Raw genomic sequence first — 19,448 nt, 5'->3', positions numbered from 1 at the left:
TCAAGTACTTCGTTCCAGTTACGTATTGCTAAAATACTATACAAAATAATTAATCAGAATACTTACTCCTGCTCACTCCGTAAAGAACTCCGCTCAAGCTGCTTAGTCTCTGCAAGATTAACGATGGCAGGTTTGCCTTTAGCTACTAGAAGATTTACATCTGTCAGACAGGTTGCTGACGTCATCAAGCTTAGTTTGAGTCTGCAAAAAGTAAAGCGGAAGTTCTAAAAATGTCGCTAAAAATGGGCTTCACTTGTCTCAATTGAGTTCGATTGGGTCGCTGTAATCCATTTTCTTTTTACTGTCTATGGGATTACTGATGTAAAGGCTTTAATTTCTGTGTTATTTAATTCATATTAGCGCCAAAGGTCGCGGGAATTGTGCTCCTTGAATGCACTCGGTGGCTTATGATATATGATTGGTTGAATGGTTAGCTTCGCATCTGATTGGCTAAAAGAGTGCGACAGACCCACGTGGGAAGAAGGCTCTGCCAGGAAAGTCTCAAAAACACACACACACAAATCCGGTGGATTGTATTAAATGACGGTTGTACATTCAGACACTTTCGTACATTTAAACATTCAAGGTTTTTTGTGCGGTTGTATATCTCTACATTGTGTTTTGCATTTGTGAAATGTATTTTATGAATATATAATTTTATTTTGGGCATGTGAATTGCTTTTTTGTGAATATATATTTTTTTCACGCACGTGAATTTTTTTTTTTTGTGTGTATGCGTGAATTAGGTTTCATGCATGACGAAAATGTCTACACATGTGTGAATCGTGTTTTTTGCGTGAATTATATTTGGAGGACTAATCTGTCTCCATAGAAATCAATGAGGAAATTTAATATAAAAGAGAGCTAGAAACGGAAGAGGGGAGGGAGTAAAAACAAAACACACGTGTAGGTTGTTATCGGAATGGGACACACGCTACCTGAAGGTCGTTGCTATTCTTTGCTGGAATTTCTGTACATGCGCTGACTGGGTGCGATCGCCAAAGTGTCGGAGAAATTTAGCTCTCCTGCATGGTTCAGTCGCTTGCCTGGGGCAACACAATCCAGTCTGGTTCGTTCGCCTGCCTCAGGTACTAGTGATGTTGTCCATCATTTGTTAACCTCACGTCAAGTCTCCAAACTCTGTCCTCGGCCCGGGATTCGCGGCCGCTACACAGACTTCACGCAGCCACCACACACACATACACTCTCATTGCACACGCACACGCATATACACAAACACTCGTTTGGATTATTTATTTTTCTTTTGTTTTTTTTTTTCTTCTTCTCTTTTCCCTTTCATTTTCTTATTCCCATTTTTGATGGAAATTGAACATGGAAAAACGTGATTTTGTGCTTGTTTATGAAATCTTGAATTGAACTTGAGCAGCAATCTACGTACTGTCTGTTTACATTATTTCTTTTGTCACTTTGTTATGTGAAGTAACGGGAAAAAAAATACAAATGCTGTGTAAATGTAACTTCATGTAATTAGTTTTTTTTTTTTGAAAAATATTTTCTTAAAATATTTTTTGTTGTGTAACAGTGGCTTGAGCTATTTACGGGGAAACTGAAATTAATTACGCCTATATATATATATATATATATATATATATATATATATATATATATATATATATATATATATATAAAGCAGAGCAGCGTTTTTTTTTTTTTTTTTTGACAAGTTTTGCTTGTCTGGCGCCCGAACAATTTAAATTAAATTTACATTTATTAAATCAAATTTTATATGGGGCAGCCACCGTTACAACGTAGTCATCAAACGATAATCAATAGCGGACCAACTGGAACTAAACACAGGGTATTTAAACACAAGGAAAGTAATCAGAGGAATGGAAACAGGTAGGGAGTAATCAATTAACAAAACGAAGAACGGAACATGACCAAATAAGGAGAATTCAAAAGGAACAGAAGTCCATAACTGTAACAGTAATATCAATCAAATAAAATTAATAAATTTTTTAATAAATAAAAAACTTAAAAACACACTAATTAACAAAACGGCAAACACAGGCCAACCACTTATGGTATATTTTGTGAACAACAGGGGAAATAAAGTAAATTTAAAATTGTAGATTAAACAACAAACACCCTACAATAATAGATAAAATCTAAAATATTTTGGGATTACCAGAAAAACAAAAAAACAAAAAACACAAAAAACAAGCATCGGAACTGTTTTAAGAAGATCCTTGGTCCCAGGGTGCGTTTGGCCAACGAGGATGATCATGGGGAATTCTCATCGATCTGTCCATCTACTCTTGGTCCAACATGAAGAACCACGGTTTTTTGATGCGGTACAGTGCGAGCTGTGAAATGGGGGAGGGCAGCTATGCGTGTTGTGCTCAGCAGTTCTACAGAAGATTAACCGAATTTGTCTTTGTGTTGCACCATATGAGCAAGAAACACATAGTAGTCTGTATAATAATTTTTTTTTTATTTCCTGCATCTGGAAGAAACTGATCTTTGATCCTTCACTGTCAAAGTGACTGATCACTTGAGTGATGTTATGGTGGAATAAGACAGTCTTTGGGGTGACCTACTCTGTGGGAGGATGGGTCTTGTCAGAGCATGCATCATCTAAACATTCCTGAAATATAGAGTAAAAATAAAATATATAAAATGTAATTTTATAATTTCATATATAGATATATATACAGTCATGCCCAAAAATTTGGGCACCCGGTGGTACTATTATCCAAATAAGGCTGTGAAAATTCATCTGCATTGTTTAATCCTTATTGATCTTTTATATTTAAACAAATGGCACAAAAAAAAGGATCCCGAAGCTTGGTTTTTTGTGCTCAAGTGACCCAATTTCTGGGTTGTTTTTTGGTTTGTGGTTGGATTATTGTATGGTTGGAAGATCCAAACATGGCCCATTATAAGGATTTCTAACAGAGTCAGTCACTTACTGATTTTTTTTATCTGTTGGATATTTGATAGAAATCCATGATGCCATGTATATCTAAAACAAGATGTCCAGAACCTCCAGCAGAAACTATAGGCCCACAACATCAAAAATACAGCAGTATATTTTCATTGTACACATGGGGGGGGTACTTTTTATCCCTGTGTTTCACCAAACCCATCGTGAGTGTGTGCTGCTGCGAAAAAGCTCATTTTTAGTTTCATCTGATCATAGAAAGCCATTCCCATTGAAAAGTTCCAGTCATGTCTGATAAACTGCTGAATATGCTGGAGATTGTTTTCGGATGAGCTAGGAGAATTTTTCTTGAAACCCTCCCAAAACATGTGTTTGATGTAGGTCTGTTTGACAATTTTAATTTTTTTTTTTAAGGTTTGCGGACCCCGAGACTCAACTATTTTCTGCAATTCTCCAGCTGTGACCCTTGGAGAGTTTTCGTTAGCTACTCAAACTCCTCCTTCTCATCATGCATTAGGACGATATAGACACACGTCCTCTTCCAGGCAGTTTCTTAACACTTTTATGTTGATTGGAAATTTTTAATTATTGCCTTGATGGTGGAAATGGGAATTTTTCACTGCTCTAGCTCTTTTCTTAAAGCCACTTCACTAATTTGTGAGGGTCAATTATATTTTGCTGCACATCAGAAATATATTCTTTTTTTTTTCTCATTTTGATGGATGATTAAGGGAATTTGGGCTTTGTTTTCCCTCCTCTTTAGAATTTCTGTGAAACAGGAAGCCAGAGCTGGATGATTTTCATGTTTATAATCACGCTGGGGGGAGTGCTCAAAATTGTGAATATGAATGGGAATATACTTCCAGGTAATTTACGCAGAAGAATTTCTAGGGTGGGTGCCAATTAATTGTGTCCAACAAGTATTTGAGAAAAACCTTTATTTTATAAGGATATTTCCCTCCATTTTAAATTCTTATTATCCAATGAAAGGATACATTTTTGTGAATTTTTTAAATAAAAGATCAAAAGGATTAACAATGCAGATGAATTTTCACAGCCTTTTTTCATCATATTTACCAAGGGGGCCAATATTTTTGGGCATGACTGTATATATATTAAGTGGGCACGGAAAGTATTCAGACCCCCTTAAATTTTTCACTCTTTGTTATACTGCAGCCATTTGCTAAAATTTAAGTTCATTTTTTTCCTCATTAATGTACACACAGCACCGCATATTTACAGAAAAACACAGATTTATTAAAAAAGAAAAACTGAAATATCACATGGTCCCAAGTATTCAGACCCTTTGCTCAGTATTTAGTAGAAGCACCCTTTTGATCTAATACAGCCATGAGTCACAAGTTTTTCACACCTGGATTTGGGGCTCCTCTACCGTTCCTTTTTTGCAGATCCCGTCCAGTTCTGTCAGATTGGAAGGTAAACGTTGGTGGACAGCCATTTTCTGGTCTCTCCAGAGATGCTCAATTGGGTTTAATTCAGGGCTCTGGCTGGGCCATTCAAGAACAGTCACTTGAGTTTTGTGGGGAAGCCACTCCGTTCGTTATTTAGCTGGTGTGGCTTAGGGTCATATTGTCTTGTGTTGAAAGGTGCACAACCATTGGCCCAGGTGGGTCTTGAGGGGGGGGTCCTGAGCAGCTCTGGAGAAGGTGTTTCCGTCCAGGATATGCCTGTACTTGGCCGCATTCAACCTTTCCCTCGGATTTGCAACCAGGTCGTCCTGTCCCTGCAGCTGTAAAACTCCCCCACAGCATGATGCTGCCACCACCATGCTCACTGTTGGGACTGTATTGGACAGGTGATGAGCAGTGCCGGTTTTCTCCACACATAGAGGACCGCAGTTAGAATGTAAGGCCAAAAGTTCTTTCTTGGTCTCATCAGACCCAGAGAATCTTATTTCTCACCATCTTGGAGTCCCTTCAGGTGTTTTTTTGTGTGTGTCTTGCACTGAGGAGGAGGCTTGTTCCGTCGGGCCAACTCCTGCATATAAGCCCCGACCTGGGTGGAGGGCTGCAGTGTGGGTTTGACTTGTGCTACACTTTCTTCTCCCTTATCTCCCAACTGGACATCAGGCTATGGAGCTCAGCATTTCCTCCCACTACTTTGCGTGTAGCTTTTTCTTTGGGGTATTTCTTTGGACCTCTCTCACCAATGGCTCTTCTCGGCGGGCTCGTAGTTTTTCAGTTTGGCCGGTCAACTCGGCCAGCTGCGTAGGAATGGTTCTGTCGTCGTCCCAAACGTCTTCGCAGTTTAAGTATTATGGAGGCCACGTGTGCTATGAACTTTGGAACCTTAGAGTGCTTTGCATTGCCACTAACAATTTTTTTAATGTAACCTTTTTTGGCCAGGAGTTCTGTGACCTTGCCACCGAATTTTCTGTCATTCTGAGTTTTTCCACTATTTGATTCTTTTCCTTTTGTTGGGACCTTCGTTCTATTTTTTTTCGCACAGACTTCCTTTGTTTGGGTTCTCATTTGCTGCGGACAGGCACTGTGAGCTTTAAGGTATCGTTCTATATTAGGAAACAGTGTGTGGTCTTTTCCCTAATCAAGTCCAATCAGTATAATTCCAACACATGTTCTGGACTCAAATGAAGGTGGTAGAACCATCTCAAGGATGAATCAGAATACGCCATAGGACAGCACCTTAGGGAAATTGGATCAGCTCACCCTGAAGGTTTTGTAAATAAGGAGAAGTGAAAGGAACCAGGAGCAGCAAGGAGGGTCTGAATACCTTAGGACCATGTGATAATGTTCAGTTTTTGGTTCTGTTTGTTTATAATAACATCTGCAAAAATGTCAACAGTTCTGTGTGTTTTCTGTCAATATGGGTGTGTACATTAATGAGGAAAAAAAAATGAACTTAAATGATTCTAGCAAATGGCTGCAATATAACAAAGACTGAAAAATTTAAGGGGGTCTGAATACTTTCCGTACCGACTGTATATATATAGTATTGTTATATTTATATGGATATATATGCAACAGCATTGCTTTTTTTTTCTTTTTACAATTTTTAATTAATTGTTTTACATTTTAATATATTTTCATCATTATACTCCAGTCTTCAGTGTGTCATATGATCCTTCAGAAATCATTATCAATATGTTTTTCTTGAATAAAGATATATTTTTTTTAATGTTTGTTGATATTTTTTTTAGTGATTATTCTCAATGTTGAAAGCACACTATTTTCTGAAGGATTACTTGATATTTGCTCAAGAAACATATATTATAATCAATGTGGAATAAATAAAGTACATTTAACCTAGGAAACAGTCATTTTAAATTGTACCACACTGTAAATGTTGAAAATTGCAATTATTGCAATTATTGTTATTAATTATTGCATTATCTATAAAGAATTTGGTTTACTGCTGAACACACAGTAAATTCATAAAGCTCTGTTAGGCCTATCTTTTTATTTATTTTGTGTACAGTATTTGCACTAAAGACTTGAAACTCAAATACCATTCAAAACAACTCTGATATAATAAATGATATAAATATGATTATTTCATTGTACTTCATTATTTATATATATACATATGTGTGTGTGTGTGTGTGTGTGTGTGTGTGTGTATGTGTATATATATATTTTCAAAAAGAAGCATAGAATTCACTTTAACTGCTTGGTAAGAGTATCGCGCTGATATGAGGCGCCGCGTACAGGATTTAAATCAAAACTTCGCTTATGAAATTTATAAAAGAAAACAAACACGTGCAGATCAAGCCTATACATTACTCACATATACAGGCATACTACTTCCTGGATGTTCACAACCAGACGATAGATTAAGATACACCTGCACACTACTATGAATCGTATACCCCAATACATAACCATGTTAATCAATGAATCCTACACACTTGTAATACGCTTTGCGTATACTATGATACTTACTAGCGCGTGCAAACACGAAAAAGACCTCGCAATATATGTAAAGAGCTCGAGCCATGCCATCTACACCTACACACAGCGCGCGCCCTACAGATAAACTCGCTGCATACAAACACAACTGCACATACTCCGCACCTAGCGTATAGGAAACTGATCCATGCATATCACCTACACCCTACACACACTCGCGCATACATATAAACGCGCTGCATACCAACACAACTTCAAATACTCGCATATACATATAAACTTTATCCGTGCATATACACCTATTAAACACTCGCACGATAAATGTAAACTCCGATGCGCGGCATACACATCCATAAAACACTCGCGCATCCATAAAAAATAACATTTACTAACGTATACAGTGTCATAGAAAACACGGCTTTATTTGTGGTACTATAGCTATATCCAGTGTTTCATATGTTATGTGCGTGAACTTTTCAGTTTAAACGGAAGGCAATTTCAGTGTAAACTGAAGGCAATTTCATTGACAAGGATCGTCAAAACGCGTCTCCTCTCCGGAAGGCATTTCAGTGTAAGGAAATGACAGTTTTTAAGCTTGAACGAATGATTGACAGATGACTATACGCTGTTTCGGAATTCCCCGACCATGATATCCACGGAAAATGCTAAGAAAAGAAACAGCGCCATGAAATGCATCAAACGCGCTATGCCCAAATTACACACAGAGAGAGTTTTACGCGTGGCCTCTATAGTTACGCGTTGCAATGTATTAGTATTTTTAAGTAGTGTTAATGGGTGGTCAAAGGTTAAATTAATACAATGTATCCGTAGTGTTAAGCACTACCATAGAGAATCAACGGCTAAAACACATATTAAATCGTTTGAATTCCGACAAAACATGGGAGAAGGATTTAAAAAGTTAAAGTTAAGAGAAGTTAAGCTCAGGAGGAAACAACTTTCTTTTTCCATTCCTTAATTTTTCTGTAACAATCTTGATTATGTTTTGTTTTTTGATACACGATATTTGTTTTTTCATAGAATCAATAATGCTTTAAAGTTTTGATGGCCATTTCAAACACAATATATTGGAAATCTACACATTTCTTTCAGCACTCCCCGGTGGCCGCCTTGGCATAAATGGCTGCCCACTGCTGCCAGAATGTGTGTGTTCACTGCTGTGTGTGTGCACGTTTGGAAAAAGCTCAAATGGCCTATGTCACCTTAAGGTACAACTGTAATTTTTACAAGAAGCAGCTTGAACACTGCCTTTAAAAATCAAGCTGCTATAATAATATGGGTATATGGTTTTACGTGATGATACGTAATAATATAATAAATTATTACTTGCCCAAGCAGTCAAATTCAAAGCGCATTTAATATGTGTCCAATCTCATGCAAGTTGTTTAATGTCTACCACATCAGTTTCTTCCCCCAGGCAATCTACCTCATGAACAGTTAAATGTTCCCCACTTATACAATAAAAATTGTGCAATATCCTTATATTTATTTGTTACCCCTTCATCCTAGTATATGTCCCTGAAGTATTGCATATAAGTTAAATTCTCACCTTTATTCTAGATCGAACTGGTGGCCCAATTAACTACTGCTACGGCATTGTGATATGGTCCGTGAACTTTGCCGGCGATAATGTTTACTCGTTTGCGTGTTTTTGATTGCTTTTGATCCAGGGGTAGAAGGCCGAACAAAGTGTGCGATTCAGATTGTGTTGTCTGACGGGCAGTGTTTGGAGCAGGGGCAAACACATTCGATTCAACTGAATTTGGTAATTGATCCTTACATATAGGGGGCGAAGAAAGACCATTCGCAAAGATGCAATTGCTTCGTTTGTACCACATACAGGTTACGTCCGTTCACGGCTTAACGACTTCCTTTTACTACTGAAATGCCTTCCGTTTTAAACACTGAAAAGTTCACGCACATCCTACATATGAAATCACTTGCAGTGGCGCCCCCTGAAAATTTTAATATGGTGGCCAATGAGCCACAGTAATCTTGGTCGTGGCACACAAAACATAATAAATTAAATAACTGGTTTGTAATACTGAAAAAAAAAAAAATGATCTCTGTGATTTCTGGCTTTATCGATAAACGAAAGTAGACAAGATTTTCCTGTGTTGGTTATTGTGCGATATCTGGATTTCTAAGGTGCTGACAGCTATGACATATCCACTTACAGACCAATGTAGCCAAGGCAACGCAGAGCAAAAAAGCTTTCTCTTTATGCCATTTATGTTTTATCACTTATCTGAGGGTGACCAAATTCTATCATACTGATGTTTGAAATATTTAAAAATGAATTGTACCTAAAAAGCCATTAATGGTGGCTCGAACCACTGTAATAAGTGAGCATTGCGATTAAACCGTTGTTTTTCATTCAGGACGAACACTTTGTTCTTGGCGCCTGATTTTTGTGCTTTGTTAGAAAAGAGCCAAGTGATGTTGTTCTAAAACGTAAAATCTACCACCCTTAGACAAGACTTCTGGGAAGGAAACCACTCGTCGTGGTTAGTAACTAAAGCTAAAATTAAAAAAGAAAAAAAAAAAAAAACACTAACCACATGGGCCGGGCCCCCCTACCGCCTTCATGCTGATATATATCAACACAAAAATAGGTACTTTTAAAGTTATGCGCATGGATGGTATGCGGGTCGAGTTTAAAAATAAACTGTATATGCACAGAATGCCGAATGTGCTTGCATGCGCTGTTTTGCAATGCCATGGCCAGTGTTGTGGGGGGAAAAAAAAACGGTTTGATGCGCGATATTTTATATGTATGCCTGAGGTTCATGTATCTAGCTGACTATGGCCTTTCTATTAAGCAGTATTATGACTTAAATAGCCAATAATGTAAATATTAGAAGAAATTATAACAAGCCAATTAGGCTAAAACTCTTATTTGAGTGCATTTCAATTGCCCCACTAGCAACACTCGAAGCAAACATACTTAAAGAGTTAGTTCCCCCCAAAAATTAAAATTCTGTCAATTAAATACTCACCCCCATGTCGTTCAAACCCGGTAAGACCTTCGTTCACCTTCAGAACACACAATTAAGATATTGTTTGATGGAACACAAATGAAGATATTTTTGATGGAATCTGAGAGCTCTCTGACCCTCCCATCAACAGCAAAGCAACTGTAATATTCCCAGGTCCAGGTATTTTGGGTATCATTTTAATATTTAGTATTGGGGGGATAATTAATAAAGATTCAGAAATTCTCAGACTCTCTCAGCATAAGAATCATGGAAAACTCCCTCAAAGTGCTTGCGCTTTTCGAAGCTCCCATTCTTGGATGAAGTCCTACCTCCTATACTATACTATTGATGGAAATTACATATTTTGGCGCATCAAAATGGGGCACCTCCTTGCTGGTCACCCTGCCAAACACATCAACTTGAATGGGTTCCACAGGCTACCTACACCCCTGTGGGTCTCTATGTAATGGCCTGAGTAACGGGGTCCGTATCATCAATAAGCCATGACTGTATTACACTTCGTAAACAGAACAATTCCTACTGTGTGGTTCACTAGCGCATGACCTACCTCCTAACATTTCTACTGTCGAGACCGCTTCCGCAGTGATAGCATCAATTATGTTTTTTGAGCAATCAATGCATTGTCTGACTGGCACAATGCATTCTACGTTATCCAGTTCTTTGTTCCCACCAACATTATCCATTGCACGGCTTGCATTACATGGCAACTGAAAAGTAAGACAGTGGACACACAGGGCAAAATTAAAAGAGCTGTGCAGTTTATATTAGCAGTTGCTCTAGTTTTCATTATATGTTTCTTCCCGAGCTGTTACGCCTGCCTGTTTGCCCCTGCTGGCCCTCCTACACAGTGCAGATGTTAATTGGGCAACAGGTGTATTCAATCCTTGACTAACTCACCAGAGTATAAAGACCGGTGACTTGGAATGAGAGGTGGCTCGCTTCGCCCTCACTTCTCCTCTACTTTGTCAATGGTATATTTTTATTTTCTCTTTTGCAGTCCCTTTGCTAGATTTATTTTGAAGTGCCAGATATTGTTTATTTAATAACCACACGTGCGTGTCTTATTTTTCCCCTAGACGTCGGTTTCTTTTGATTGTTTTATTGTTTGCTTGGTTTGATAATAAATTGCTTTATTGTTAAAGAATTTGTTGTCTGCCTCTTTTATGTTGCGGTCTACGAGCCAGCCGTGACACGAGCAATGTCTCCCGTATCGCGTCTGGGTGTTGAAGAGCTGGTATAGCTGTCTGCTTTACCTACTTCAACAGCATGCTCAATCCCATCGTCTATTATTTCTCCAGCCCAGCGTTCAGTGGATCCTTCAAGTAAGTCTACATGAAGCTTCAGAAAATGGAGGATGAGAATGATGAGAAGAACAATTGCAGTTCTATTACAGTATCAGCTAATGTATCTTGAGTTAATATTTACTATGTAATGTTGATATTATAAGTTATATACTTTATGTTTATAATTAAACAGAATAATGTTTAATTCAGATGTAAATGATAGCTGTTAATGTATATTCTTTCATGTAAGCATCAATTTTGTGACCTTCATAAACATTTAATGTTCCCCTACAGGTGCATCTCAATCAATTAGAATGTCGTGGAAAAGTACATTTATTTCAATAATTCAACTCAAATTGTGAAACTTGTGTATTAAACAAATTCAATGCACACAGACTGAGGTAGTTTAAGTCTTTGGTTCTTTTAATTGGGATGATTTTGGCTCACATTTAACACAACCCCACCAATTCCAATCTCAACAACTGAGAATATGGTGACATGCCGATCAGCTAATCAACTCAAAACACCTGCAAAGGTTTCCTGAGCCTTCAAAATGGTCTCTCAGTTTGGTTCACCACACTATCATGGGGATCACTGGGGATCTGACAGTTGTCCAGATGATCATTGAGATCTTCACAAGGAGGGTAAGCCACAAACATTCATTGCCAAAGAAGCTGGCTGTTCACAGAGTGCTGTATCCAAGCATGTTAACAGAAAGTTGAGTGGAAGGAAAAAGTGTGGAAGAAAAAGATGCACAACCAACCGAGAGAACCAAAGCCTTATGATGACTGTCATACAAAATCGATTCAAGAATTTGAGTGAACTTCACAAGGAATAGACTGAGGCTGGGGTTAAGGCATCAAGAGCCACCACACACAGATGTGTCAAGGAATTTGGCTACATTTGTCGTATTCCTCTTGTAAAGCCACTCCTGAACCACAGACAACGTCAGAGGCGTCTTACCTGGGCTAAGGAGAAGAAACTGGACTGGTGCCCAGTGGTCCAAAGTCCTCTTTTCAGATGAGAGCAAGTTTTTGTATTTCATTTGGAAACCAAAGTCCTAGAGTCTGGAGGAAGGGTGGAGAAGCTCATAGCCCAAGTTGCTTGAAGTTCATGTTAAGTTTCCACAGTCTGTGATGAATTGGGGGTGCAATGTCATCTGCTGATGTTGGTCCATTGTGTTTGTTGAAAACCAAAGTCACTGCACCCGTTTACCCAAGACATTTTGGAGCACTTCATGCTTCCTTCTGCTGACCAGCTTTTTGAAGATGCTGATTTCATTTTTCCAGCAGGATTTGGCACCTCCCCAAACTGCCAAAAGCACCAAAACCTGGGTAAATGTCCATGGTGTTGGTGTGCTTGACTGGCCAGCAAACTCACCAGACCTGAACCCCAGAGAGAATCTATGGGGTATTTCAAGAGGAAAATGAGAAACAAGAGACCAAAAAATGCAGATGAGCTAAAGGCCACTGTCAAAGAAACCTGGGCTTCCATACCACCTCAGCAGTGCCACAAACTGATCACCTCCATGCCACGCCGAATTAAGGCAGTAATTAAAGCAAAAAGGAGCCCCTACCAAGTATTGAATACATGTACAGTAAATGAAAATACTTTCAAGAAGGCCAACAATTCACTAAAATGTTTTTTTTTTTTTTTTTTTTTTATTGGTCTCAAAGTATTCTAATTTGTTGAGATAGATGTTGGTGGGTTTTTGTTAAATGTGAGCCAAAATCATCACAATTAAAAAAACCAAAGACTTAAACTATTTCAGTCTGTGTGCATTGAATTTATTTAATTCACAAGTTTCACAATTTGAGTTGAATTACTGAAATAAATTAACTTTTCCATGACATTCTAATTTATTTAGATGCACCATATGCATTAATTACCTTCACAGGTTACTTCACTAATACTTTCATAAATGACTTCAACAGCCCTCTTGCTATGTCTGATTATTGAAATGTAACATGAAAATATAGTAAAATTAACACTATATGGAAATATTCAATGCTTTAGATATAAAAGACACAGTTTTTTTGTTTAATTAAATGTGACTTTAACTTCTATTACTGTGTGACCCTATACTGTTGTCTGTATTTTTAGTGCTGTATTTTTCTCTGATTAACAAAAACAAATAACTTTTTTTTTTTTTAAATAACCGTTAATGCATATTTTATATGCTTTCACTTTTTAAAGCTAACATATTCAATTTAGCTGTATTTGGGGCAAGTCTTTGTTTTTGAGTATATTAAATCATGAATATTGCTATGCTAATTATTATTTTTACATTATTAGAATATTGTATTATAGTATTATTAATACTGATAAGTAATTATAGAAGATGAAATATTATTTATTATATTGTATTATATTGTATTGTATTGTATATTATTAAACGTTATTGTTAATATCAATAATTATTGTTATGATTGTTTTAAGTAATGTATAGTAATGTATATAAAATGCCTAATAATAATATTTATTTTAATATTGAAATCATAACCTGCCGATATAAAATACTGAATTAAAATCACGTTTTCATTCAATGTTTTATAAATGTACTATCTTACTGACAAAAGAGGCTACCAAATTACAAATCCGTGCATTAAAAAGAACCTTCACAAGATTCCGTTAATTATTGCACGCGAAAGAAATAAAACACGCCAAAAGAAATAGAGTTTGTATCGACTCGCACGTTCGCTCGCTGTGTATTTGGCGCAGGCGCGCTCCCGGCCCAGCGTTCACTGTATGCGGTTGTGTGCGCGCATTGTGAGTGTGAACTGCCGAGCTTAAAAATATTATCGAGCGGCGGGAATGTCTGGCAGGTCAGTGCGCGCGGAGACCCGGAGCAGAGCCAAAGATGACATCAAACGCGTTATGGCCGCTATTGATAAAGTTCGAAAATGGTAAGATCGCGGGAAAAAGCCCTGTGTTTTCACCGGAGGAAAAAAAAATGCGCTTGTGGGGGAGGAGAGAGAAAGAACAAACGAGAAGGACAGAGTGAAATTACAAGGGTCATTTTTGAGCGCGATTTCCAAGTGAACTCGAGCGCTCGGCAGGTGCTGTGCGCGCACCCGACACCATACACTTAAAATGAATGTTTTGGAGGGATTTCAAAGGTTTCTGATAGAGATTAAGTGGGTTGAACCCAGAAGCCATTTCGTTGCAGTGACATGAAGCCATTTCTCGCTGCAGTTTGGCGCACTGTGATGTGTAACAAATGTGTTTTGGGGGATGAAACGCTAGATAAACTCACCTGTGCGCGCCAGAGTCACATTCGCTGTAACACACAGAGAGTTGAAATGCAGCTCAGAGTCTCTTTACATCAAATAAAGCTGAACACATGGAGCGCTGTGGGGGCTGGGACAGGGAAGTGAGCGACTGCATGCCTGATATTTCATTGACAACATTAAAGCTGTGGCTTTTAGACAAGGATGTTATTTTTAGACATTTTACATATAAACTCATTTTTGCCTGTATTTATTTTCATTGCATAAGAACAATAATTTAGAGTGCAAGTATTTGATATTATGAAGCACAACATTTTACCTTGTTTTTCTTGTAGAATAATGTAATCACAGGTCATTTAGATTTATTTTTATTTTTGGTTCCATCTCTTTTTTTCATTGGATATGTCTTTTTTATGTATATTGCTGATTTTTTTTTAAGTATCTAATTGTATTAGAATTTTCTAATGTTATTATATATATATTATATATTATATATATATATATATATATATATATATTTATATATATATTATATGGTATGTTATTTTTAAAGTTCTGCCTTGCAGAAAAATGTCAGGTTCAAGTGTATTTTAAGTAAACACAAAATCAGTAATGGTATAATTTTTTTTTTTTTTTTTTAACTCACTCCTTGTCTCATTGTGCACCATCCATTAGTGCATATTAATGATTGCAAATTAATATATTTGGCTTTTTAAATCAGAATGTGAGTTCCTCTTAAACAATCATAGGAAGTGTAAGTTATTGGACAATGCTAACCAGTAACCAAATACCTATTTAGGCACTGAAGCACTTCTTTTTGTACTACAGATCTTTGTTTTAACAATTCACAGGGAGAAAAAATGGGTGACGGTTGGAGACACTTCACTGCGTATCTTCAAATGGGTTCCAGTGACTGAATCAAAGTCAGATGATGTAAGTTTTGAAGTGTGTGACAATTGTGCATCCTTTTCTTTTTGTTAAGTTGTAGTTCATTGATATTCTGTCTGACATTTTTTTTTTTCTGCTGAACAGAAGAACAAAAAGAAGAAGGGCAGAGAGGAGAAATATGGATCGGAGGTGACGACTCCAGAGAACAGTTCCTCTCCGGGAATGATAGACATGCATGGTCAGTCTCTTAACCATGCCAAGATTTTAAGTCTGTGCATAATGTAATTTGACAATATTGACTCTTAAATGACAAACTGTGGTTTCACTTATAGATGAGAACAGTAATCAGAGCTCAATAGCTGATTCCTCTCCGGTGAAGATGGAGAACAGCTGTAGCACGAGCCCGACACCAGAGGCCACTGCTGCTGCTCACACTGATGGAAACAAATGCAAGGCAGAACATATGCCATCCCCTGACAAAGGTACGAAAAGCCACTCTGATCACATGAATACATTTCATGCTTACATAAATGAAAGTCTGGAAGGAATAGCTCATAAATGAGCCCAAAAATGAAAATATGTGGAAAATATTACTCACTCCCAGGTCATCGAAGATGAGTATGTTTTTTCATCTGAACAGATTTGGAGAAATGTAACATTCCATCACTTGCTCAGCAATGGATCCTCTGCAGTGAATGGGTGCCGTCAGAATGAGAGTCCAAACAGCTGATAAAAACATCACAATAATCCACACAAATCTAGTCCATCAGTTAACATATTGTGAAATGAAAAACTGCACAAGATGTGTAACAAATCCATCATTACGGCTTCAGGCCAAAATACGAGTCCATAATATTGATTTCTCTAGTGAAAAAGTCCATCTTACATCAAAATAAATCCACATATGTGTTTAGAAACTGTTTTCTCTTGTAAACGGTGCTTGATATGTGCATATTTCTCTCCTGAATCAGACAAGATTATTTTATCACTGAAGAAAGTCATTTTTATGAATAGAGGATGGAAGCAACGGTTTGAAGTTAAAAATGGATTAATTTCTTACAAGCACACAGCTTTTTGCTTATCAAGATGTTAACTGATGGACTGGACAGATGATGTTTTTATCAGCTGTTTGGACTCTCATTTTGATGGCACCCATTCACTGCAGAGAATCCATTGCTGGGCAAGTGATGTGATGCTAAATTTCTCCTGATCTGTTCTGATGAAGAAACAAACTCCTCTACATCTTGGATGGCCTGAGGGTGAGTCCATTTTCACAGAGATGGTATTCAAAACATTGCATCTGAGATCTTCCAGCTGAAAGAAATGTGATGCATCACAAGTGGATGAATCACAGTGTGGTTTATTTTTTACAGGGAATTGTAACTCTACTCCTTCAGAGACGTCATCAGCCAAAAAAGATACTCGGTTATCAGGGGAGAAGGAGTCCTCATCAGACACCTCGACAAACACTCAGGTAAAAGCATCACTTACCTTCATATCAGAAGAAAATGATCAAAGCTGGGAATGACTCGAGGGTGAGAAAATGTTTTGCTTTTGTGTTTTATTAGGAAAGTGAAGATGGTTCCCCACCCACAAAGAAAAGTAGAGTGGAATCATCTTCTCAGGACTTAGATAACTAAAGCTGACTAGTTTGCTCCCATGTTTCAAATGTCACTGTCTCAAACCAGTGAGGAAACACAACCCACTTAACAAACCATTCCTGATCTTCAAGTACAGCTTCACCTTGTTCTTCATCTTCTCACCTGGAGCGAACATTGTCGCTGTGCCAGTGAACCGAGGCCGACGACGAACACTGACCTGATCCTGTGAGAAACCTGCAGCCTCACTCCATCCAACTCATGCACGATATACAGCGTTAGTTTAACAGTAATGAGAGTCAATGCACTGCATAGATTTGTCAAGATAAAAGATGGATTTGCTGCTGTGATCATCTTTGTTTTAAGTCTTCTGTTATTTAATTTAATGACTCTACTAGTTGTTTTTCTAACTATTTTGCAGATTGTTGTATGGTTATAGTGCTGGTGTTTGGTTTGTTCATAGATTCTCTACTGGTTTGTGTGCCTTCTGGCTCCATGATGTGTGATTTCATTTTTTTATTTTATTTATTTTTTAGTGCCTTTTGTTTTTTAAAGCTTTTCAAAGCATCACTGCTTTTTAAAGGGGATGAAGAATTTTTTGTCAAAATGAATCGAATATATACCTCATTTCCAAACCAGCTGAGCTGGAACTTAATTCTTGATCGATGGATAATAAATCCTATTCACTGAACACAATCTGGTTTTTAAATGATGTCATTTTCAACAATAAATCCACTCTCACTTCAATCTGATGTAGCAACGTACAAGGAATCAAATACTCTATAGATACATTGGGACCATGTTTTCTTGAAATGAATTTGTTTTGTACAGCTGGTTAATTTTGGTTTTATTTATTTCATCATTAGTGCTTATTTTTAGCATATCCAATTTGTTTAAATAAAAAAATATTAACTGAATTGATTATGACTAGCTTATTTTTTATGACTGTTTAGCTTCACGATCTTTTGATGGGTATTTGGAGTATTCCAATTACAGATTAATAGCCCAGCTTACACAGCTTTGTTTTGAAAAGGCTAAGATTGTTTTATGTAAGTAATAATTGGCGACGGGCCGTTGAATTATTAGAAAAATAATGCACACCCAAGGTGGTGATGCGGCCATGACGCGAAGCGGAGTATAATCATATTTATTATATACGACGTATTTTCATATATTTTTCGATGTTGCAGAAACGTTATGACGTTATTAGACGCTTTACCGCGTTACCTTATACTTAAGTTACATTGATTGTCCAGAAACGTTTTTGATACGAACATAATTTATAGCGTTTACCAAAAACATGAGTAACGTTATTAGAAAACGAAACAGAGGGATCAAATAAGACTTTTTCACCATAATTCGTTCTATTACATCGATACTGTATATGATTCTGCATCAACCATCCCTTTACCTGATGTTATAACCTTTATATCGTGACTCTTATATGATTTTCGTTAACTTTTTAAGAGTTTGTTGATGTAATTTGTCGTGAAGTAGCCCATCTTACCTCAGATCTGGCGTTCGGTCAAACTTCCTGTTCGCGCGCTTTTCGGTTACTTCAACGGTTTTTGTCTCCGCCATTCACAAAATGATATGAAAATTATAATTTATATAATAAACTTTTGGCTGTCATGGTAAATTGCCCATTTTTATATATGTAAAGGGACATTGTTCAAACAATATAATGTCATTTGTATTTTGGTCATAAACATACACCACTAATTAGGTTAACAAAAAGAGTCAAAATCTATTTTACATATATACTATTTTTTTTATTATTTTATGTGGGGTTCAGATTTGTCATATCAGGCTGCATTTTTAAGGGACATGAATTATTGACCAGGATCCTTCTGTTCTATTTAGGATCTGTAGGACGTTGTGATGGGATCTGTTGAGCATCCTTGCGTGAAATTGAGAGACTATGAGGGCAGCTTTTCAAACTTTGGCCATGAGCACAGTTATAAAACTTTGAGGTATACATACAGATGAAAGATCAAGACTGAAAATCATTCAATGATGAATAGGTGAAGTGGTTTTATTACGTAATATTTATATAAAATGGATCACACCAGTGACTTGCTGAATCTTAATTGTGGCTAGAATCGTCCTTAGGATGTTCCTGAAATGTTTGTGAAATTATTAAATGCTTTTTACAAAAACATGGTCAAAATCAATGTGTTGTCAGAAAGCACAATATATCCAGACAACGACAAGACAAGAATCTGTTCAATGTTTGTATTGAGTTCAAGTGAATATACAGTACATGAAACAGTACAATAGTTAAAGACTGTCACAATATTTCAGTAGAAACAGAATGCAAAATTTTCTGATCAAATTCATTTGAACAAAAGGGGAATAATCATAAATATTATACATATTAAATATAATATTGTGCACCATTTCATTGCAGGTTACCAATTCTAACACAAAGTTTATTAGGTTGCTAAATAAACTTTGTTGTTAATATTACATAAACAATAAGAGGTACAATATGATGTTGTGCTTTAAAAATGTGCTTTAGTAAAGGTCTGTTCACACCAAGTTTGAGGTGACTAAAATATATTGAATTAAAAAAAATTTGGAAACCCTTTTTTTGCACCAAAACTATTCTGCACTGTATTTTATTGCAAAATTTTCTTC

General features: G+C 36.9%; 1 protein-coding gene across 3 annotated transcripts; it reads left to right on the top strand.

Moving 5' to 3' along the window:
- Nucleotides 1-925: 925 nt before the first annotated feature.
- Nucleotides 926-17,722, top strand: LOC109064549 (B-cell CLL/lymphoma 7 protein family member A-like). 3 transcript variants are annotated; one of them, XM_042765551.1, is made up of 6 exons: nt 926-1,088; nt 15,174-15,255; nt 15,355-15,448; nt 15,543-15,692; nt 16,584-16,684; nt 16,779-17,722. In XM_042765551.1, exons 1-6 carry the CDS (start codon nt 1,030-1,032, stop codon nt 16,848-16,850), a joined length of 558 nt encoding a protein of 185 aa, XP_042621485.1. In that variant the 5' UTR covers nt 926-1,029; the 3' UTR covers nt 16,851-17,722. The 3 variants fall into 3 exon arrangements, with proteins under 3 accessions (XP_042621485.1, XP_018937136.2, XP_042621486.1); XM_019081591.2 differs by lacking the exon at nt 926-1,088 and adding an exon at nt 13,826-13,998; XM_042765552.1 differs by lacking the exon at nt 926-1,088 and adding an exon at nt 13,876-13,998 and having other exon boundaries at nt 15,151-15,255.
- The last annotated feature ends 1,726 nt before the right edge of the window (nt 17,723-19,448 follow it).

This window comes from Cyprinus carpio, chromosome A10, assembly GCF_018340385.1.
Source record: "Cyprinus carpio isolate SPL01 chromosome A10, ASM1834038v1, whole genome shotgun sequence".
In the NCBI taxonomy this organism is placed as follows: domain Eukaryota; kingdom Metazoa; phylum Chordata; class Actinopteri; order Cypriniformes; family Cyprinidae; genus Cyprinus; species Cyprinus carpio.
This window is presented reverse-complemented; position numbering and strand designations above follow the sequence as displayed.